The sequence below is a fragment of the Macaca nemestrina genome, chromosome 1 (genome assembly GCF_043159975.1).
Source record: "Macaca nemestrina isolate mMacNem1 chromosome 1, mMacNem.hap1, whole genome shotgun sequence".
In the NCBI taxonomy this organism is placed as follows: domain Eukaryota; kingdom Metazoa; phylum Chordata; class Mammalia; order Primates; family Cercopithecidae; genus Macaca; species Macaca nemestrina.
Genome location: NC_092125.1, coordinates 13,411,115 through 13,430,391, shown reverse-complemented (window position 1 = coordinate 13,430,391; position 19,277 = coordinate 13,411,115). Strand labels below are relative to the sequence as shown.

General features: G+C 36.7%; 1 protein-coding gene across 1 annotated transcript in view; it reads right to left on the bottom strand.

Moving 5' to 3' along the window:
• LOC105474609 (lysosomal trafficking regulator) overlaps nucleotides 1–19,277 on the bottom strand; it is a 200,414-nt gene that overhangs the window by 80,554 nt on the left and 100,583 nt on the right. The window contains exons 21-28 of the mRNA XM_071073958.1: nucleotides 17,704–17,902; nucleotides 14,310–14,441; nucleotides 10,777–11,404; nucleotides 9,092–9,269; nucleotides 7,311–7,480; nucleotides 4,886–5,116; nucleotides 3,839–4,005; nucleotides 3,040–3,192 (exon numbers count right to left, since the gene is read on the bottom strand). Of these exons, the coding sequence (XP_070930059.1) occupies nucleotides 3,040–3,192; nucleotides 3,839–4,005; nucleotides 4,886–5,116; nucleotides 7,311–7,480; nucleotides 9,092–9,269; nucleotides 10,777–11,404; nucleotides 14,310–14,441; nucleotides 17,704–17,902 (1,858 nt within the window). The remainder of the gene's footprint in view (nucleotides 1–3,039; nucleotides 3,193–3,838; nucleotides 4,006–4,885; nucleotides 5,117–7,310; nucleotides 7,481–9,091; nucleotides 9,270–10,776; nucleotides 11,405–14,309; nucleotides 14,442–17,703; nucleotides 17,903–19,277) is intronic.

The following is a 19,277-nucleotide window of genomic DNA, read 5'->3' as shown; positions in this document are numbered from 1 at the left end:
ATTTATAAACAGTAGGTAGAGCATGATACCATTTAGGTAAAATTACATATAAAGGTATGTATAGATACAGATATCTAGACCAAAAACAGATATAGAGGCTAAGGAATCAGAGCTTTGCTCACTGGGGTGGCAGGCAACTCAGAGTTGCTGAGCAGAAGAATGGTAAACCTGAGTGAGGTTGTAAGAAGATTAATCTGACAATAAAATAGTGTCTAACTCCGTTAGCAACGCAAGAACTTAAGGTCTAGATGTAATGAGAGTATTGCTGAAGAAACTTTGGTCCCAAGTCATGGATATCCTGGGGTTCAAGGTTTGAGTAAATGTGTCTATTATCAGAGTCTGGTGTGTGGCCACAGTGGAAGCTGCAGCTGCTGGCAATTCCCACAACTTCTGCTGAAGGAGGAGAGGGTGGCAGTGGGGTTGGAGGTGTCACTCATCTCAGTAGTTTTCAACAAATGCTAAATGAATCTATTTAGGAATCCCCCCCACCACACCTAAACATTTATCAGTAAAGAGAACAGCTTAAGTCTTTGAAGGAACAATTCATTACCTAATTGATAGACATGACAGAAATAGAAATTCCTCTATGTCACTTTAGTATCATGGACAAATGGCCTTGAATTAGTTTTTGTAACCACACTGCTCAGAAACAGAAGAGCCTTAGTATTCTGCAGTTTTTGTACCTGTAGCATACAAAGCCAATATACTTTCAATGATACTTTTAAGTAATAGTGAAGAAACAAAAAGCACAATCTTCCCTAAGCATATGTGTAAAAAAACAACTTAGAAACAATTACAAAGCAACAACCGAACACATATAAAGTAGTATTTTGCAAACTAGATTCACAAAGATAGAATTTAAATAAGGGCAGTATTTAAAACAGGGAGGATTCTTGAGAGAGACTTCAGAGAGAGAGAGATGGTTCCTAAGAGATATGACAGACCTGGAATGAGTAGATGTGGTGTAGGACACAAAGGGGTGAGTATAGGGGTGCATGTGCCAGCAGTCCCTAGTTCTAGGATGCAGTGGGTCTTAAGATGAAGAAGCTGGACTGGATGACTTTTAAGGTCTTTTATTAAGCTAAAAACTTGTAGGATTCTGTAAGTCTCCTACAGCTCACAGCAATCACATTTACTTAGAGCAAAAAACACAAGGCCAAGTATAATAAGAAGCTAAGAAGTCAGAAAAAAGGAGAGCCATCTAGTGAAAAGACTAAAAGTTCATTATCTGTTTTAAAATGACTCAAACTAAAAAAAAAAAAAAAAGATAACAAACTTGAAGCTATGTAGGGCTCTAAGGCTCAAGGTGACAAAAATGCTAGTATCTAAAGAGATTAAAGACTCCTAGAGAAATCATTGACCAAACGGGAAATAGCAAGAGGACTATTGCGTTAGCCCAGGCACAAGGTGATAATTAACTAAAACCAGAGATCTAGGGATGGAAGCAGAGGAGGAACAGATATGAAAATGAGAAGTATCAATACGAAAGAAACAGCAGGGGTAGCAAAAGTACACTTTCTGATATCAATAGAGGGCGAATTCCATCTAAGCAGTCACTGACTATATAAGGAGTCCTGCAAAGGAAAGGTGTCCAGCAATCATGTTTTGGCACATAGGAAGCTGAGTATTAATGCTAGAACTGATAAAGAATCTATTTCTACTCAGGGCAAAAGAGATGTACAACTGGAAGGGCAGCTCAAGAAGAGAGTGTATTCAGATATTAAATAAGGAATAATGTAGCTGGGCAGTAGGTTTAGTTACATAGATGTTTTAGAAGTTTTATTTATATAAGTTTGATTTAGCATCATTTAAACATACTACTGCAAAACAATGTGTACTTGGAAGCTTTTCTTTACAAGTGAGTTTTTCACATGGTTTAAAATTTTTGCATAGCATTGAACAAAGAAGTAGCTTAACACAGGTGAAAGAAAGATTTGAACTTAAGTGAATTTGAGACAGTAAGACTGATTAAACTTCAAACAATTTACCAAATACTCTGTTTGGAGATGGTGTGTGTATGTGCATGTGCATATGCATATTTATCCACTATGTATATATACGTATGCGTGTATATCCTGTGTATGTGGTGTTCATGTTATCTTTCTGGGTTGTATTCAGATAAAGGTCATAGCAGATTTTGTAGAAAAAATAAGGAAGCCTAACAATATTAATGTTTATTATTTGATGACATGTACTAATGTATACCAAGCCCTGACATCATGTGCATTTTAACCATGTGCAAGCCACCATCATCTGCCCTGACTACTGTAATAGCCTCCTACCTGGACTCCCCACTACCTCTCTTCTCTTCCTCTCCCCTAACCCACTTTCCACACAGAAGACACAGTGATCTTTATAAAACAGAAAGCTGTTTATAGTATGACACCTACTTAAAATCTTTGATGACTTCCCACTAGGATAAAATCTAAGCTCCTTAACAAGGCCTGCATGATTAAAAAATGACTTTGGCCCATACCATACTGTACAGCCTCTTCTGGTGTCCCAGTCTTATCAAGTGACACATTCTAGCTAAATGGCTTTATTTCTCTGAACAAGCTCAGCTTTTCCCTGCCTTGGAAGCTTCACATAAGCCATCCATTCTGCCTGTAATACTCTTTTTCTGACTCTCCACCTTGCTAACTCCTTTCTCATCCTTTACATCTATATTGAAATCCCACTTTCTCAGAGACTTCCCTAACTCCTGATGTAGATTGCCCTGTTATAATCTCTATTCCTACCCTCTACATTTCCCTACTATTTTACAATCTCTGCAGGGGCAGAATCTGTGTCTGGTTTTTTTTCGTCATTGTATCTCCAATATTTTAGCACAATGCTCAGCACATGGTAGGCAGGTGCTCAAGAAATAACTGGATGAGAAAAGCACTAAAAGTAAGCAGTAGAATAGTTTCCTCCAGGAAAAAATCTTTCTTAAATTTTATGTAAAACAAGAAATATTTTAAAAATGTGAATTGCATAAGAACATAGGAAAGTCAAGCTAGCCTCAATTTATGGTTATTAAAATATGATTTCAATACTCGCCAGCAATGCTTTTCCGCTTTTGAACTATTGCATGATGGGGAGCAGAAGGTGACTGGAGTGAATCTGTGAGGTTTTCAGAGTCATGATTTGCGGTGGTCCTTATAAATTCCATAGCAGCCTGGAGAACTCTAAGCTGTAGTGCAACAGCCATATCTAAAAACAGAAGATACTAGAATGTTTTCAAGCTATGTGGTTATTAATTTTTTAATTGAACTGATTTTATGTATCATGACAATAATGTTTTGTTAGATATAAATTTTAAAATTTTGGTCAGCATGGGGGTGATAGTCGTAGACATTTTAAAACTCTTGTTAAAGGCAATTTTAAAGCAAATTTACAAATGGTCACTAAAAAACCTTCAATGGAAAAATATTAGCTCACAAATTTATTTCATTTTAAAAATTGTTTCAAAGAAGAGGGTTTTTTTCTATATAAGGCAAAAGTTTAACCAGCAATTATCATACTTTTTGTTTCATATTCACTTTAATAATTACCATTAAAGAAAACAAAAGGGTATTACTATGCAACATATGCTTTTAAATTCTACTTGGTAAGAAAAATCAGTGACATCTTTCAATTACGTATTGCCAACTACTAACTACATGGTAGAATCACTTTTTCTGTTTTTGCCACTTTTTCAAGCCTTTTTAGGCTTCTTTTTAAAAACTGATACATATTATCACAAAATTAATGTTAAACTTTTAGTAAAAGAGTTTCTAAGAAGAAAGAGATTGTACTCAAATAACAGGTTTGTCTATTATACAACTCCCTCCCCAAATTCGTAAAAATTAAATCTTACTTTGTGTCCTCTTGTTTTTGCTATTTTGAAGATATCCAAGCATTACAATAAGGTCTTCAATAACCCTAAAATATTGTGAGCCCGAGGAACTGCAAGCATGAATTGTAACTGCTATGAAAAGTTGCTGTATATCACACGCAAGCAATTTATATTCACTGACGGGAATGCTAAAGATAACAACACAAGAAGAAAACAGAACATTTATAAGAAAAAGAACAAATAATTTAAGACACAGCTAACCAGTTTAAAAGGTTTAAATTCCTGTTTGACCAGCTTGCACTCATTCATGCAGTCATTTGATATTTATTCACACTTATTCTATGGCAAGTAATATGTAGTGTGTATGCTAGAAATAGAAATAAGATACACTTTGACACCTGTCAAAAATACATAGTTTTTCAGAAAACCGGACAAGTAAACAGATCACTATAAATAGTAAATGGTTGTAAGTGCAACACTAGAGATTAATACAAGATACTATAAGAACACACAGACAGGTTTCTAGTCCACACTAAGGATGAAGATTGTGTGGGTATGAACAGGAACATTCTGCAAAGGCTTTTCAGAGAAGGTGAATTTGACTAAATTAATTAACCTCTCTGAATCTCACTTGTATAAATTAGAGTTGTCTTTAGGACTAAAAGAGGTAATAGATTTGCATTTATATTAATCACTTATAAATACCCAATAAATATGAATTAGTTACTTTTGGTCTTCAATCTTAATCTTGATAATCTACCTCAATGTATGATATTAGGCCTATAATGCTTCTCTCCATCTGGGTTTTCCAAATCAAGCAAGGGGTGGAAACTAACTCAGGCCAGTTAATAAAGTAGCATACAGGGACATTCAGTAAATACAATTTCTTGCTTTTTTTTTTCTTTCTTTCTGTTATTATTATTATTTTTTACTTTTATTTTAGGTTCAGAGGTACACAGGAAGGCTTCTTACATAGGTAAACTCGTGTATTAAAGTACACTAATACTTAAGTTTTCCCGTTCTAAAGTATTTATCAGATGTAATTTTAAATAATAATTTTAAACTTACTTCTTTTCTAATCCATTCAGGGCTGCTACTGTATTACATAACACATAGAGTAGACCATTATCCAGCAACATATCTGCTACCTTAGAACAGGAGTTTAAAATTTGGAGAAGAAGTAAAAGAGCATTATGCAAGAGTATGTTGTCATACAGAGAGGTCTCGATTAGTCCTAGAATAGGAATGACAGACCACTTCTGAAACAGTCCCGTATTTCTCACATCTTCCAGATCAAATCTATAATAAATAATACAGTTAAGAGCATGTTAGAAACAATTAGTCACAAAACAAGTAAATATGATAGCAACTATGGGTCATTTTGTTAACTTGATTTTGAAGTCATAAAAAAAATTGAGTGAGTAAGGATTCTTAACCTGTTGTTAAGATTATAAAGTCCCTTCAATAATAGGGTAAAAGTTGTTGCTAGAAGTCCATCCCAAGATAAATACACAAACGTTCACGTGAAATATGCATGCAATTTTAGGGTTTTAACTGATTTATTTTAATTTATCCATGAGCCCCTTATGTCCAAAGAAACTGTTTTGGAAACAGTTTTCCAAAGCAGTTTGGAAACTGCACAGGAAAATTATTATTATTATTTTACATAGTATTTGAGAGACAGTGAACTAGTAAAAAGAAGTCTAGCAAAAGGGAATGATTCTTGAGTTCTTATCCCAATACAACTTGCCTCTGAGATGCAATGAAATTAGCTAAGTATTTTGTGCCTCATTTTCCTTATCTGTCAAAAATATGTGGTGATATATGTCCTCTTTTCTTCTCAAGGCTATTGTGAGAATCAAATAAGGTAATGCAGAACTGTTTCGTGAAAGTCAAAAGTTGTATATAAATGAAAAGTAGCATTGAAACTATCATAATAATTTAGTAAATTCTTTAAGGTCTGAATTTGTCTATCACAATAAGGAGACACACATTTCTCTCTATTCTATCACAAGCAGAAATTACAATTTAATTTCTGCCAAACTTTTGGTTTGGGAGAAAAATATTCTTTTATTTTTACACTTATTTGCTAATCCATCAGCATTCTACTAGGGTCAAAACTCGATAATCAGTGTATCCAGGAATTCTAGGTGAGGGATTTACTCCTCTCCCAGATAACCTGAAAGCTCTGAGGAGAGTAATGAGTTCCTATATGGATCCTTTATGTAATCTGTCACTGAGAATACACCAGCTATCTTTCGTTTTTTCTTTTCTTTTTTTTTTTTTTTTTGAGACGGAGTTTCACTCTTGTTGCCCAGGCTGAAGTGCAATTGTGCAATCTTGGCTCACTGTAACCTCCGCCTCCCAGGTTCAAGCGATTCTCCTGCCTCAGCCTCCCAAGTAGATGGGATTACATGAATGTGCCACCGTGCCTGGCTAATTTTGTATTTTTAGTGCAGACAGAATTTCATCATGTTGGTCAGGCTGGTCTTGAACTCCTGACCTCAGGTGATCCACCCGTCTCTGCCTCCCAAAGTGTTGGGATTACAGGCAAGAGCCACCTGTCCAGCCTCACCTGTCTTTTCAGTTAATCTCCTCATGTTAATACTATATGCCAAATCTTAGCTATCACTTTCATCTGATGCAGCTTTTATTTGTTTCTAGTTTCTAACTAGTGAATGAACTATGAAGGATGAAGTTATATTAGAAAGAATATCATATGGCAAATAATACATTGATTTACCTGGAAAATTACTTTTAGCAGATTTTTTTTCTAAAGGTGACTAAAAGATTTTGTTAAGAGTGAGTTCACTAAATTTTACATTTAAGACAAAAGATCTTGCTGGGTGTGTTGGTCCACACCTATAATCCCAGCACTCTGGGAGACCAAGGCAGGAGGATGGCTTGAGGTCAGGAGTTAGAGACCAGCATGGGAAACACAGCAAGACCCATCTCCACTAAAAGTAAAAAAAATTAGCCAAGTGTGGTGGTGCATGCCTGTAATCCTAGCTACTCGAGAGGCTGAGGTAGGAGGATCCCTTTGAATCTAGGGGTTCAAGGCTGCAATGAGCTGAGGCATGACTGTGTCTCTCCGCACTCCAGCCTGGGGGACAGAGTGAGACACTGTTTCCAAAAAAAAAAAAAAAAAAAAAAGCTGGGCATAATGGCTCACGCCTGTAATCTCACACCTGTAATCCCAGCACTTTGGGAGGCTGAGGCAGGCAGATCATGAGGTCAGGAATTTGAGAACAGCCTGGTCAACATGGTAAAAACCTGCCTCTACTAAAGATACAAACAATTAGCTGGGCATGGTGGTGCGTGCCTGTAATCCCAGCTACTTGGGAGGCTGAGGCAGGAGAATCGCTTGAACTCGTGAGGCAGAGGTTGCAGTGAGCTGAGATTGCACCACTGCACTCCAGCCTGGGCAACAGGCCGAGAAAAAAAAAAAAAAAGACAAGATTCCCAATTATAGTGGAGGGAAGAACATACTTACTCTTCATCAAGGCCAATATGTCGACCAAAGAACATTTCAATGAAGCATTCTAACAATTCTTGAGTTCCTCGATGAAGATACAACTGGTTGGCTAGCAAGGAAAATCCACGATTCTTGAGAAATTTATCCTTTTGTTCCTTAGATGCTCTAGCAAAATATGCATCTAATAGCTAAAGAAAAACTTTAAGTCAATTTAGACAATGCATTAAAATTAATGTATACAAATCAGTGTAACACAACTGCATTTGTAAATTATTAAGTTCATATGTACAGAAGAACATAGAAAGCTTAAAAAAATGCCATCACCACAGCAAAGCAAAAATGAATTTGTCTCTGGCTACTGCAGAATGCTAATGATGACTCTATCTTGGAGATCTTAATGATTCTCTCATGGGGAAACTGGCATTTTTAGTTGAACATGGACACCTAGTAAACTGGCAACCTTAGTTGAGTATAAGTAGAATATTTGTTCCTAATGCTGGGGGGGGGAAATCCGTAAACTATGCTCTGTCTGCAAATCTATGTATATCTGTATCTATATCTACATCTATATCTATATCTATATCTATATCTATATCTATATCTATATCTATATCTATATCTATGTCTATCCTAGAGCTCCACTTCTAGGCTTCTTGACAGATTATTTATCCTGAGCACAGGCCCGAATTTCCACCCTTCTCTAACATCTTAAATGCAACACATGTGATACCAAATTAATCCTTCCACCTCTTTCTCACCTTTAATGATTCTCTCACAGTAGCAATAGACTCCTTTCCCTCAGACACACATCTATTTATTCCCCTACTAAAAAAACTTTCTAAGTTTACAGCATAACACTTTGTAAATACTATGTATTTATTAATACTGCCACTGCAGCACTCATCACAGAATTCCTTACATTTTACTTAGTTAAGTATGAGACTCTCCCTTCTAGACCGTGAAATTCTTGAATGTAGGAGCTTATATTATTTCCCTCTATATACTATATTGCAACTAGCTCAGGGACTTACACATGAAATGGGAGCTCAATACTAGGTTGTATTGCAAGTGATTAAACAATACCTACATCCAAACAAACTAAAGAAAATGAGAATCTTTACAAGATTATTTTAATATTGGGTTGTTTTCTAATGGAAACTATTCATATCAAGCATTTACTCATTCAATAATATACTTAGTACCTATTACACAAGATGCCCACCCTCATGAAGCTTATATTTGTAAGAAATTTAAAAAACAAGCACACAGATTAAAAAGATAATTACAAGACATAAATAGGATGCTATGATAGAATAAACAGTAAGATCAGAGGGAAGTGATTTTGATAAGATAAACAGGGAAGGTCTTTTGAAAAGGTGTCATCTAAGCTGAGACCTGAAGTAAATGTCTAACATTTAATAGTACACTGAAGAAGAGATTTCCAATGAACCATATGTTCCTTGTAATTTTTAACAAAACAGATTTACTAAGTGTTCAGATATGGGGATTTATTGGTAGATTTAAAAAACGTACTGATATGAACCAATATATGGAGAGGGACTTAAAACTGGATGATGCAAAAACATGACCATGTAACCAAAAACCCCTATATCCCTAAAGCTATCAAAATAAAAAAATTAAAAAACAATGTGAGTAATAAGTAACAAACTATATTAGTTCATTATTCTAAAATATAAAAGAAAGATTCAGGTCCACTTTAATGTATATACTCAAAATTTTAAATTACATACATCTTTATTTTTCTGAATTAAAATAACATATCCAGTATTTGCCCTTACTTTAATAACACCTTGTTGTATAGCTGGTGACGGGTGGTTAATGAGGACCAAAAGTGTATCTGCTTGAATAAGCTTGTCCATCACATCTTCAAGCATAACATCAGGCAGGATAAGAAGAACCCCACTTAGGAGTTCATATAATCCACAGCATATAGGTACCAAACAGTCTTCAGTTACACTAAAATAGAGACCAAAAAAGTCTTACTAACATGATGAGAAAAGTACATGATGATTACCTCAGGAACTGTGACAAGTAGTAGCATTCTTTGACAGGTGAAACAAATGTTCATAATGTTTAAGAAATGTTTCCTAATTTAACTGTCATTAACAAATTTACCATCACTTTTTATCATTGATTTTTTTGGCCATATAGTCTACTAACACTATTCGATTCTACATCTCTGATGTCTAATACAGTAGTCACTGTTACTTATGCTATTTATTTAAAGTTAAACTAAAAATTCAGTCCCTCAGTTGCATCAGCCACATTTCAAGTGCTCAATAGGCATATGTGGCTAGCGCCGACTGTATTAGACAGCATGAATACAACATGTCCATCACTGGAGAAAGTTTCACTGGACATTGCTACTTGAGATGCTATTGGAAATGTTTTTTCCACCAAGGAAGAAACAGTTTTATTAGGAGTGTAGGCATGTCAGAAAAACCCAGTTCAGTCACAGAGCAAAGAGGCAAATATTGGTACAGGAGAAGAATCTAGCATTACAGAATATCCTCTCAAGAATCAAGTGTGAAAATAAAACCTCGATCTAAATATCCTAACAAATGCTGCTGGGTTTAGCCCAGGTGAAACTTCTGGAAGCTCCTGGTGAAATGAGATTTTTTCATGAAGGAATGCTCTCTAGCACTGCTGCATCTGAGCTCCACGTAAAGTCATGGGTCTGCGATAGCAGAAGTAGAGGAAAAGATAAGTGGGATATCTCATCACCAAAGCAAGGTCATCTGTGTCCAGGTGAGAGAGGAACCTTAAGTGTTTGGAGAGAGAACAAACTGGAGTAGCAGAAGAAAAATGGCTGAAGAAATACAACGTCTAGGCAATGTCTGTCATGACGTGGAGGACTCTGTGCAGTCTGATGTGAGCCTGTCCTGGGAAACACCGGCATTTCCTTCTGAGGCCATTTTAGCTCTCTTCTGACTTCATCCAGAGAACTGCCAATGTTCGGCACCAAGACCTGCATTATAATTACCTGAGTGGAATGGAGTGACCACCCTATGACACCCGTTCCTCTTCCCTTCTGGAGCAGTCACTTGTCTCAAATAAAGTGAGATGTTACCCAGGACAGGCCCAATCTAGAAACCACTCCCACCTTCACATGAACACCAAGTGGATAGAATCATTCTCATGAGTCAAAGCTTTAGAGAAATCCTATCATTTCTCTGTCCTGAAGAATTTTTCCTTAATAACTATAAGGAATTAAACCACAATATATACATATTTTAAATGCTACTTATGGTTTAGATTTTGGTTAAATATGGAATTCAATATTATCTAGCATTAAAATAAGGAAAAATATATCTTTCTGTTATTATTACATATATAAAGAAATAAACTTTTCTGTTTGTTATATTATAAGAAGTGGCATAATGAAGACATTTCCAGATGGGTAGAGAGTCTTTAAAGAATAGTAAAATAAAGGTAGAAGGAGTGCAGAAAAACACATAAGTACCTGTGAGCACTTGCAGTTCGGATGTAATTTGGCTCATAACCAAGAGAATAGGCAAAGTTTTCCCAGTCGTCAGTGTTTCTATCAACAAGACTTGGCCAACGGCCAACAGCTGCAGATCCATTCTGTGAAGGAAAGGCTAGCCCAAGGCTTGCAACAGTGCTGTGGCTTCGCTGGAAGGAGGCCAACCCCTTTAGGTGATCAGGTCGGCGTGGGCAGGACTCATCCCCAGGACTGTCATCTTCTGACCTGGGTTCTGCTCCCAACTCTTTATGATCTGCTTTGACCACTGGAAATCCCAGCACTCCTTTTGGGACATCACTGACAGAGACTTGGGCTGAGAGAACAGCTTCCATTTCACAAACAGTTTTTGCAGACTCACAGCTACTGATGAATGCATCCTCTTTGCCTTTTTTCAGTGTGTCGGAACTCCCCAAAGAATTTTGTTTCTCTGATTGGATGGCAACATAAGTATCTGCAATATTTTGTAACCTGTCAATACTACAACCCAAACTTCCAGTCAGTTTTTGTGATTGCATTAGTAGTGAAGAAGTAGGGAATGCTGGTAGGCTTCTAGAACGCAGCATATGGGCGGCCATCTGTTGTGGAATAATATTAGAGGAATTCTCTCCTGGTAAGAGTAGATACAAAAATACTACTTAAAAACCTATTAAGTGGGACCACCTCTCTTTTGCATTATAAATTGCAACCAGAGCAAAAGCCCATTTATCTAGCACTGTTAAAATCCATATAGGTTAATTTTACAAGTAACTAATGCTTAAAATTCCTTTACTCTTTCTTTTTGTAAGAGACAGTGTCTTGCTCTCTTACCCTGACTGAAGTGCAGTGGCACTATCACAGCTTACTGCAGCCTCTAACTCCTGGGCTCCAGATAGCCTCCCACCTCAGCCTCCAAGCAGCTGGGACTACAGGCATGCACCCCTACACCTGGCTTAATGCTTAAAATTCTTAAATGCCAAAGCTATTTTTATTTTAACCACTTTTTATTAATATATTCCCAAAACATATGTCTTTTTCTGTCTTAATAAAATACAGTATTGACTGAATGATTCAGTCATTAGGATTAATGGTTCTACTGTGCTGAAATTAAGTGAATTAAGTGAAACTCAATTTACCTCAGGCTAGCAGTTACCAGGATGTAGTGGAAAGAGTGTGGGCTTTGCAACTAGATATAATTGGATTCAAATGATAGTGAGGTGGTCCAAGGTAAATCACTTAATTGTACTACAGTTTCTACAAATGTAAAACGAGGGTTCAGAATATCTACTTTGCAGGGTTGCTTTAAAGATTGAGATTATATTCGTGATGCACCTAGCATACAGGTCAACACATAATAGGTGCTCAAAAAATGGTAGTACTTGTTGTTACTTGCCTAAACAGCCCTAGACAGTTCTCTCTCTCCTCCATTTTTGCAGTCACTTCTTGCTGCTATTAGTGAGAAGTAATAGTTTCTTTTCTTGTCACAGCTCTCTAATTTACTGCTTCTAATATTCTATGTAGGAAGACACTAGAAAAATTATTCTCATTGTAATGCATGGGATATAAGTGCATGCCATTCAAGGTGTGGTCTGTGAACAAGCAGCATGGGCATCAACACCACCTGTGGGATTGTTGGAAATTCACATTCTCAGGCTCCACCCTAGATCTACTGATACAGAATTTATGAGGGAGGGGCCCAGGAATCAGTGTCAACAAGCTCTCCAGGAGATTCTTTTGCAGGTTAAAATTTGAGACCATGAATACAGAGTAAACAGGCATTAAGTGAACTGCTTTAGAGCATAGACTTTGTGGCAATAAAATAGCTCCATAGCTCAGAATTTTTTTCTAGTTATTTCTGGATTTTGGCTAGAGAGCTAAAGTTGCCAAAGGATTCTGTTCAAAAGATCTGGAAAAAATGGAGGTATGATTGTATTTGAAAATGTTTCAAAATGACACAGATGATTTAAAAAACAAATATGTCCCGTAAAATTCCAAATAAAACTAATTTGAAAAGGCCAGGTGCAGTGGCTCGAGCCTGTAATCCCAGCACTTTGTGAGGCCGAGGTGGGTGGATCGCTTGAGCCCAAGAGTTCGAGACCAGCCTAGGCAAAAAGACAAAACCCTATCTCATTTATTTAAAAAAATTTTTTTTAAAAAAAAAGAAAAAAAAACTAATAAAAACATAGCCTTAAAATATTATTATAAAAGGGCATAAAAAGTGCTAGAGAATAACTGAAACACTTTGGGAGGAAAACAAAACTAGAGACTAATACCTACATACCTAGTTCTATCTACCTCTATTACTATCTCACCCGCACTATTTGATAATTAGGATTGAAGCTAAAGACAAGACTAGGACTGACAATAAGAGCAATGTCCCAGTATGGAAAAGGACGGTAGTCAGGTAAGGAAAAGATGTATGGTCAGTTTGCAACTAGAAAACCTGCACCTATTCTTTTTTTCTATAAAGTAGCGATGAGACTCTGTTAAGAGTAAATTAGGAAGACAGAAAAATACCGCAGGCTTAAAGACTTGAATATACTTACTATGGAAATAGAAGACGGTATTGATTCTGAACATACCTAAAAATTACAGGGCAGCATTTAAAGCTCTACTACAACTTTCAGCAGTACGACAGCGGTTAGACTGAGGCCAGTTAGCATTTTTCAGTTCAAGAATACCAACAGGCCAAGGGGACAAGGAAACTGAGATAGTTTCCAACTGAATAACTGCTGAAGTTATTGGCTAATGTGACCTAGGCTGGACAGGGAAAGCGAGATAAGGGGAACTTTGGAGTGTGATTTAAAAAAAAAAAAAAAAACCAAAAACAAAAAACAAAGACGGGAGGTCGTCAGTTACAGAGGATGACTGCATCCCCTTTGCCTTTTTTCAGCATGTCAGAACTCCCCCAAAGGATTCCGTTTCTCTGGTTGGCTGGAGGGCTAATGATACAGAAAGATTCTGTTCAAACGACCTGGAAAAAAAATGGAGCCACGTACAGTATTTGAAAATGTTTCAGAGTGATGCATGTGATTGAAAAATAGATCACATAGATAGAATAGAGTGGGATACTGGAGTTTCACAGGTGCTTGAAAGCACTCTTGATGATGATAAAGTCCAAGACAGATGCATGCAGAGTGGTAAGACAAAGTAGAGAAAGGGTACCCTGAGTCAAAAAATGTGAAGCTGGAGTATTGGGTGGCCATTTATCTGGCAAGTGAAGTTGTCTAGAATCATGGTTTTAGGTAGAGAGAAGAGAATAAAAGTTTTTAAAAAGCTTCTGAAGAAAATGGTAAAATAAATCAGAAGCTTGATGAAAGACAAATGACTATGATAAGAGAGGTCAGAGAATGCCAGAACAAGATAGCATGAGCCTTATCCATTTTCTCAGTTCTCTTGAGGACCTGTGCTGGGTGTCTCTTGTTAGATTGAATGAGGTTGTACTATATACACTTCTAAAATATGTACAATTTAATTCTCTAAGAATATTCAGAACTAAAGTGAGAAGGCTATACTTCCATTATTGCTATTTTTACCTTCATATGGTGAAGCAGTAAAACCAGATGGGCTTATTACCATAAATCCAGGGCTCATAAGGGACCTTCCTCCACTGCTGGAATGCCTCAGGTACATGATTGACTGTACTTTCTCCTGAAAGATCTTGCCATCTAGAATCCAAATTTTTTTTTGAGAGAGCAAAATTTTTAAAAAGGATAAAACAAAAATACAACTTTAAAAGCAGATTATTAAATTCAAATTTTGACAAAAGAATGTTTAAAGAGAACAATATATGGCATACTTTATACTAAGGCACATTTGATATGTGAATACGTACTCTTCACAATTTTTTAGTACAGATTTTGCTATTGTTTATTATTTCTGGCCACATTAACTTCTATTTTCTTAATTCCAGCTGTACTTACAGTTATTTCTATGGTTTAACATTTAACTGTTCACTTTTTATATGTTATTATCACCTCTCAAGGGAGACTGTTCATCTGTTCATTCCTTGAGGAAAGGACTGTGTCTTTTATTTTTATAAATCCCCATCAGTGTCTAATTGTAAAAACTAATCATTTCTGAGCTTCATACTTATAAATTCGACTGCTTGGTTTCTTAAATGAATCACAAATGCAACAAATCTAAATCTGAATCATCTTTTTGCCCCGAATTTACTCCTTCTGTTTTGTTCTTTGGGAAGTTCCCATGTGGGAACCTGGAGCCACCCTTGACTACTACCTTTCCTTTATCCATGGCAAATCAGTCACCAAGTTCTGCTGACTTTTTCTCTTTTTTTGAGACAGCCTTGCTCTGTTGCCCAGGCTGGAGTGTGGTGGCGTGATCTTTGCTCACTGCAACCTCCACCTCCCTGGTTCAAGCAATTCTCATGCCTCAGCCTCTGGAGTGGCTAGGATTACAGGCATGTGCCACCACGCCCAGCTAACTTTTTCTTTTTTCTTTCTTTTTTTTTTTTTTTAAGGAGAGACGAGGTTTCGCTATGTTGGCCAGGCTGGAGTTGAACTCCTGGCCTCAAGTGATCCGCCCACCGTGGCCTCTCAAAGTGCTGGGATTACAGGCATGAACCACCATGCCTAGCGTGACTTTATTTTTTGTTTCTTGAACTCTTCTTTTCCCTACTATAGTGCTATAATTCAGGCTTTATCATCTCTCAACTGGATTACTATTAGATTTCTAAATGATATCCTTGATGAATATCTCGTTACTCTCAAATCCTCACAGCTACCAGAATTCGCTCTCTCTCGAATGTCAACTCTTGCTTAAAACCTTCCAGTGGCTTTCTATGCCTCCTTATCACCTTGGATAAAATCAAAGCTTCTTGTCCACAAGAATTACCACTATTTGTCCCTAGGCCCCTCCCCAGCCTTGTTTCATAAATTACATTTTGGCAACACCACTTTCACCTAGTTCCCTGTCAAGCTGTTTCCTTTGCCTGGAAGGCCTTTCTCTTTGATTCCCACTCATCCTTTAAGATTCAGGGCAGGCAACACCTCCTCTGGGAAATCCCCCTCAGTCTTCATATGCTCTATGCTACCAGAAAACAAAAATGTTGACTTCCTTATCACTGTGCTTTCCATGTGGCATGATATAATCATTTCTTTATGCTCTTTCCCTTAACTAAGCTGTAAGCATCTTAAGAGAGGGGGCCATATTTTACCCATCTTTGTAACTAACCCACTTCCAGAATCTTTATAATGTGCTGAGACTACCATAAAGTCATGCTATCTAATTTCATTTGGACCTTTACTACTGCTCATTTTATTCATTTACTACGTTTTTTTTCTTTTTTCTTCTTCTTCTTTTTTTTTTTTTTTTTTTTTTTTTGAGATAGCCTGGCTCTTGTCGCCCAGGCTGGAGTGCAATGGCACGCTCTTGGCTAACTGCAACCCTCGTCTCCCAGGTTCAAGCCATTCTCCTGCCTCAGCCTCCCAAGTAGCTGGGATTACAGGCATGTGCCACCAAGCTAGGCTAATTTTTTTGTATTTTTAGTAGAGATGGGGTTTCGCCATGTTGGTCAGGCTGGTCTTGAACTCCTGACCTCAGGTGATCTGCCTGTCTCGGCTTCCCAAAGTGCTGGGATTACAGGTGTGAGCCACCGTGCCTGGCCCCATTTACTATATCTCTTAAAATGGCTATTGTACAACTAGTCTTACAATGTAAATTTATGACTCAGCTTTCTTATAGGTACGTTCTTGCTTTCTTTCTTACCACATTACATTTCCCTGGTTCTTAAAAAAAACTGATTATTCCATCTTTCTCTTTTACTGATTCTTCGTTCTTGTCTTACCCTCCAACTAGTAATATTACCAGCAGTTCTTTCCTTAGCTTTCTCTTTCCTTCTCTCTCTCTACTTTTCTTCAGTGGTCTCATCTGTTCTCAGAGCTTCACCTCACTTCTGTGTGGACTGCTCCTCATAACCTACCCTTCCTTCTTCATGCTGTAACCCTCATTCCCAATTGCCTACTAGAAAATCATATTATAAATAACTGTAGGGAACCTCAAATACAACATATATTATACAATCAAAGCCATTCTCCTTTTTCCTTAACACCCCCAGAGTCATTCCATCCTAAACTTCCTACTTCTCAATTTATCCCTCCTTTCCAGTTCCACTATTACTATGCCCAGATTCTGTTATCTTGTCTCTCATGGACTACTATAATTGGGCTCCCTGCCCCTAGTTCCTTATTTCTGAATCCTGCTGCAATAATTTACTTATATCATAGCCTTTGCTCAAAACAAACAAACAAAATCCTTTCAATGACCAATAACTAAAATACAAGTTCAAATTCTCTGGCCTTACATTCAAGGACCTATTTGATATGACTTTCGGGTAAAAATAAGTAAATGGTGGTCTTAAACTATATTTATGGCATTATTTGTCACTATTTCTTCACAGATTCCCTATATATAGGTAAAACTCATTAGTCCTTATTTTTTCTTTCCATTTTTCCTCCCTTTAAAGTCACTGTCTTTACCTGGAACAGTAACTCTCCAATCTACCTATCAAATTCTACTAAAAATCTTCAGTGTCCACATCAGATGTCATGTAACCCATTAAATATTCTCTCCACAGTGGTCGGATGAAACCCTCTGTCCTCTGAAATTTCATTAGTTCTTCTTTTGTGTCTCTTCGATACTTACCAAATATATATATATATATATATATATATTTTTTTTTTTTTTACTGTAGTTATTTGAGTCTACGTCCCCTTTCTCTACTTGGCATTTAGACTCCTTGAGGGCAGAGGCCACGTCTAGTTCATTCTATAACTCTCTGCCCTATCCCAACCCCAATATGTAATTAGAGTAGCAGAGAGGCCATTCAAACATCAAACAAATGTGAATCAAGTGGGAAGAATAAAACAAAAGTAGAAATAGACATGATCTAACAAAAATGACTATACCTACCTATGTGCAAAGAAAAGTAGAAGTTCGTGGGATTGTGACAAACGTAAGTATTAGTAGGAGGGTGAACTGCTAAAAGGAAATTGAAGATAATTGTCAATAATTCCAAATCTGGAGGAGATCCAAGGACTTCTGCTATAATTTTCACAAATGATCTACAAACCTCTCGGGGCATGGGTGTGAGTTGCCCCTCTTTGTGTTCCTGAAAAAATAAAAATCAAACTCTCTTTAGATTTAAAGAATTGTCAACCTAACTAAGATTGTTCATTTAGGCAAAATATTCTTTTTAAGGTAGAATTCTGTTGGTTTACTAGTCTAGTCTGACCGTATTTACCATTACCATAACAACTCATTAAATTATTTCCTAATTCAAGCAATCTTGTTATTAAAAATTCATTAACACAGATGGCAACTTAATTCTAGCCCATTTATCTTAATTAACTGAGGCAAACTTATACTACCACTCTCACAAGCATGGACTCAAAAGCCAGACTGCCTAGGTTTGCATTCTGGTTTCTCCACTCACTAGCCATGTGATCTTAGGTACGTTATTTAACATCTGCATTCTTCACTTTCTTTGTCTATGTGAGTAATACTAGTACTACTTTACAGAGTTGTTATGAGGACTAAATAACATAAACTCTTAGAATAGTGCCTTGCATATAGGTAAGACCCATATAAATGTTAGTGATAAACTACAGTCACTGCTATTACTACTGCTACTACCTTTTCTTCTTCTTTTACTACTATTACTATTTATTACTATTAGTAATATTAGTATGGGATTAGGACATAAAACTTTTGATAGACAAAACTCATTACACTAACACAATATGCTCCAGTTTACGAAGCTCTTTTTCACAACAGCTCTAGGAGAGGTTTTAGCCCTAATTTCTAGAATATGAGGCACAAAGTGGTTATTTGACTAGTGTAAACCACACATAAAATATGTAGGTAGTATAATTATAACTCAAACTTAGGCCTCTGAACTCTTTCTACTGCACCATTTACTGTCTGGAATAATGAGACTTGGCAAAATGCCAAGAAATTACTAAAAATAAAGCTATATATAAATAAATTGCTTATATCCTCCAATTCCATCTCCCCAGTGGGTAGCAGCTGGTCTTCAGATTAAGGGCATGGGAGGTAAACTTCCTCATCTTTCATCTTCCTATGTCCAAATATATATCTCTACATCTACTCTTCTCACTTACTCTTGTGTATTACTGAATTGGAGTACTTAAAATGTAGATGTTAATTCTGAAACAATTAAGTTCGACTATCTCAGATATAAGAAGAGAACACTGAGTCTACAGAAGAAAACACAAAGCTCCTTTGCCAAGATCTCATAGATGTCAAGTGGCAAAGCTAAGACAGGAACATAGATCTCATGACTTCCAATTCAGAACTATTTCTGCTACGACCATCTGCATTTCTTCTAAATCATACTCCATGTATCTTCTTAACTTTCTTGGTTGCAGCATCAGTGATTCATTCCCAAGTCCAGCCCAGGTTACTTCTATCCTGCCCTCTCCACTGACTCTGTCAATAGTCACTGGTATTCTATTTTACTATTT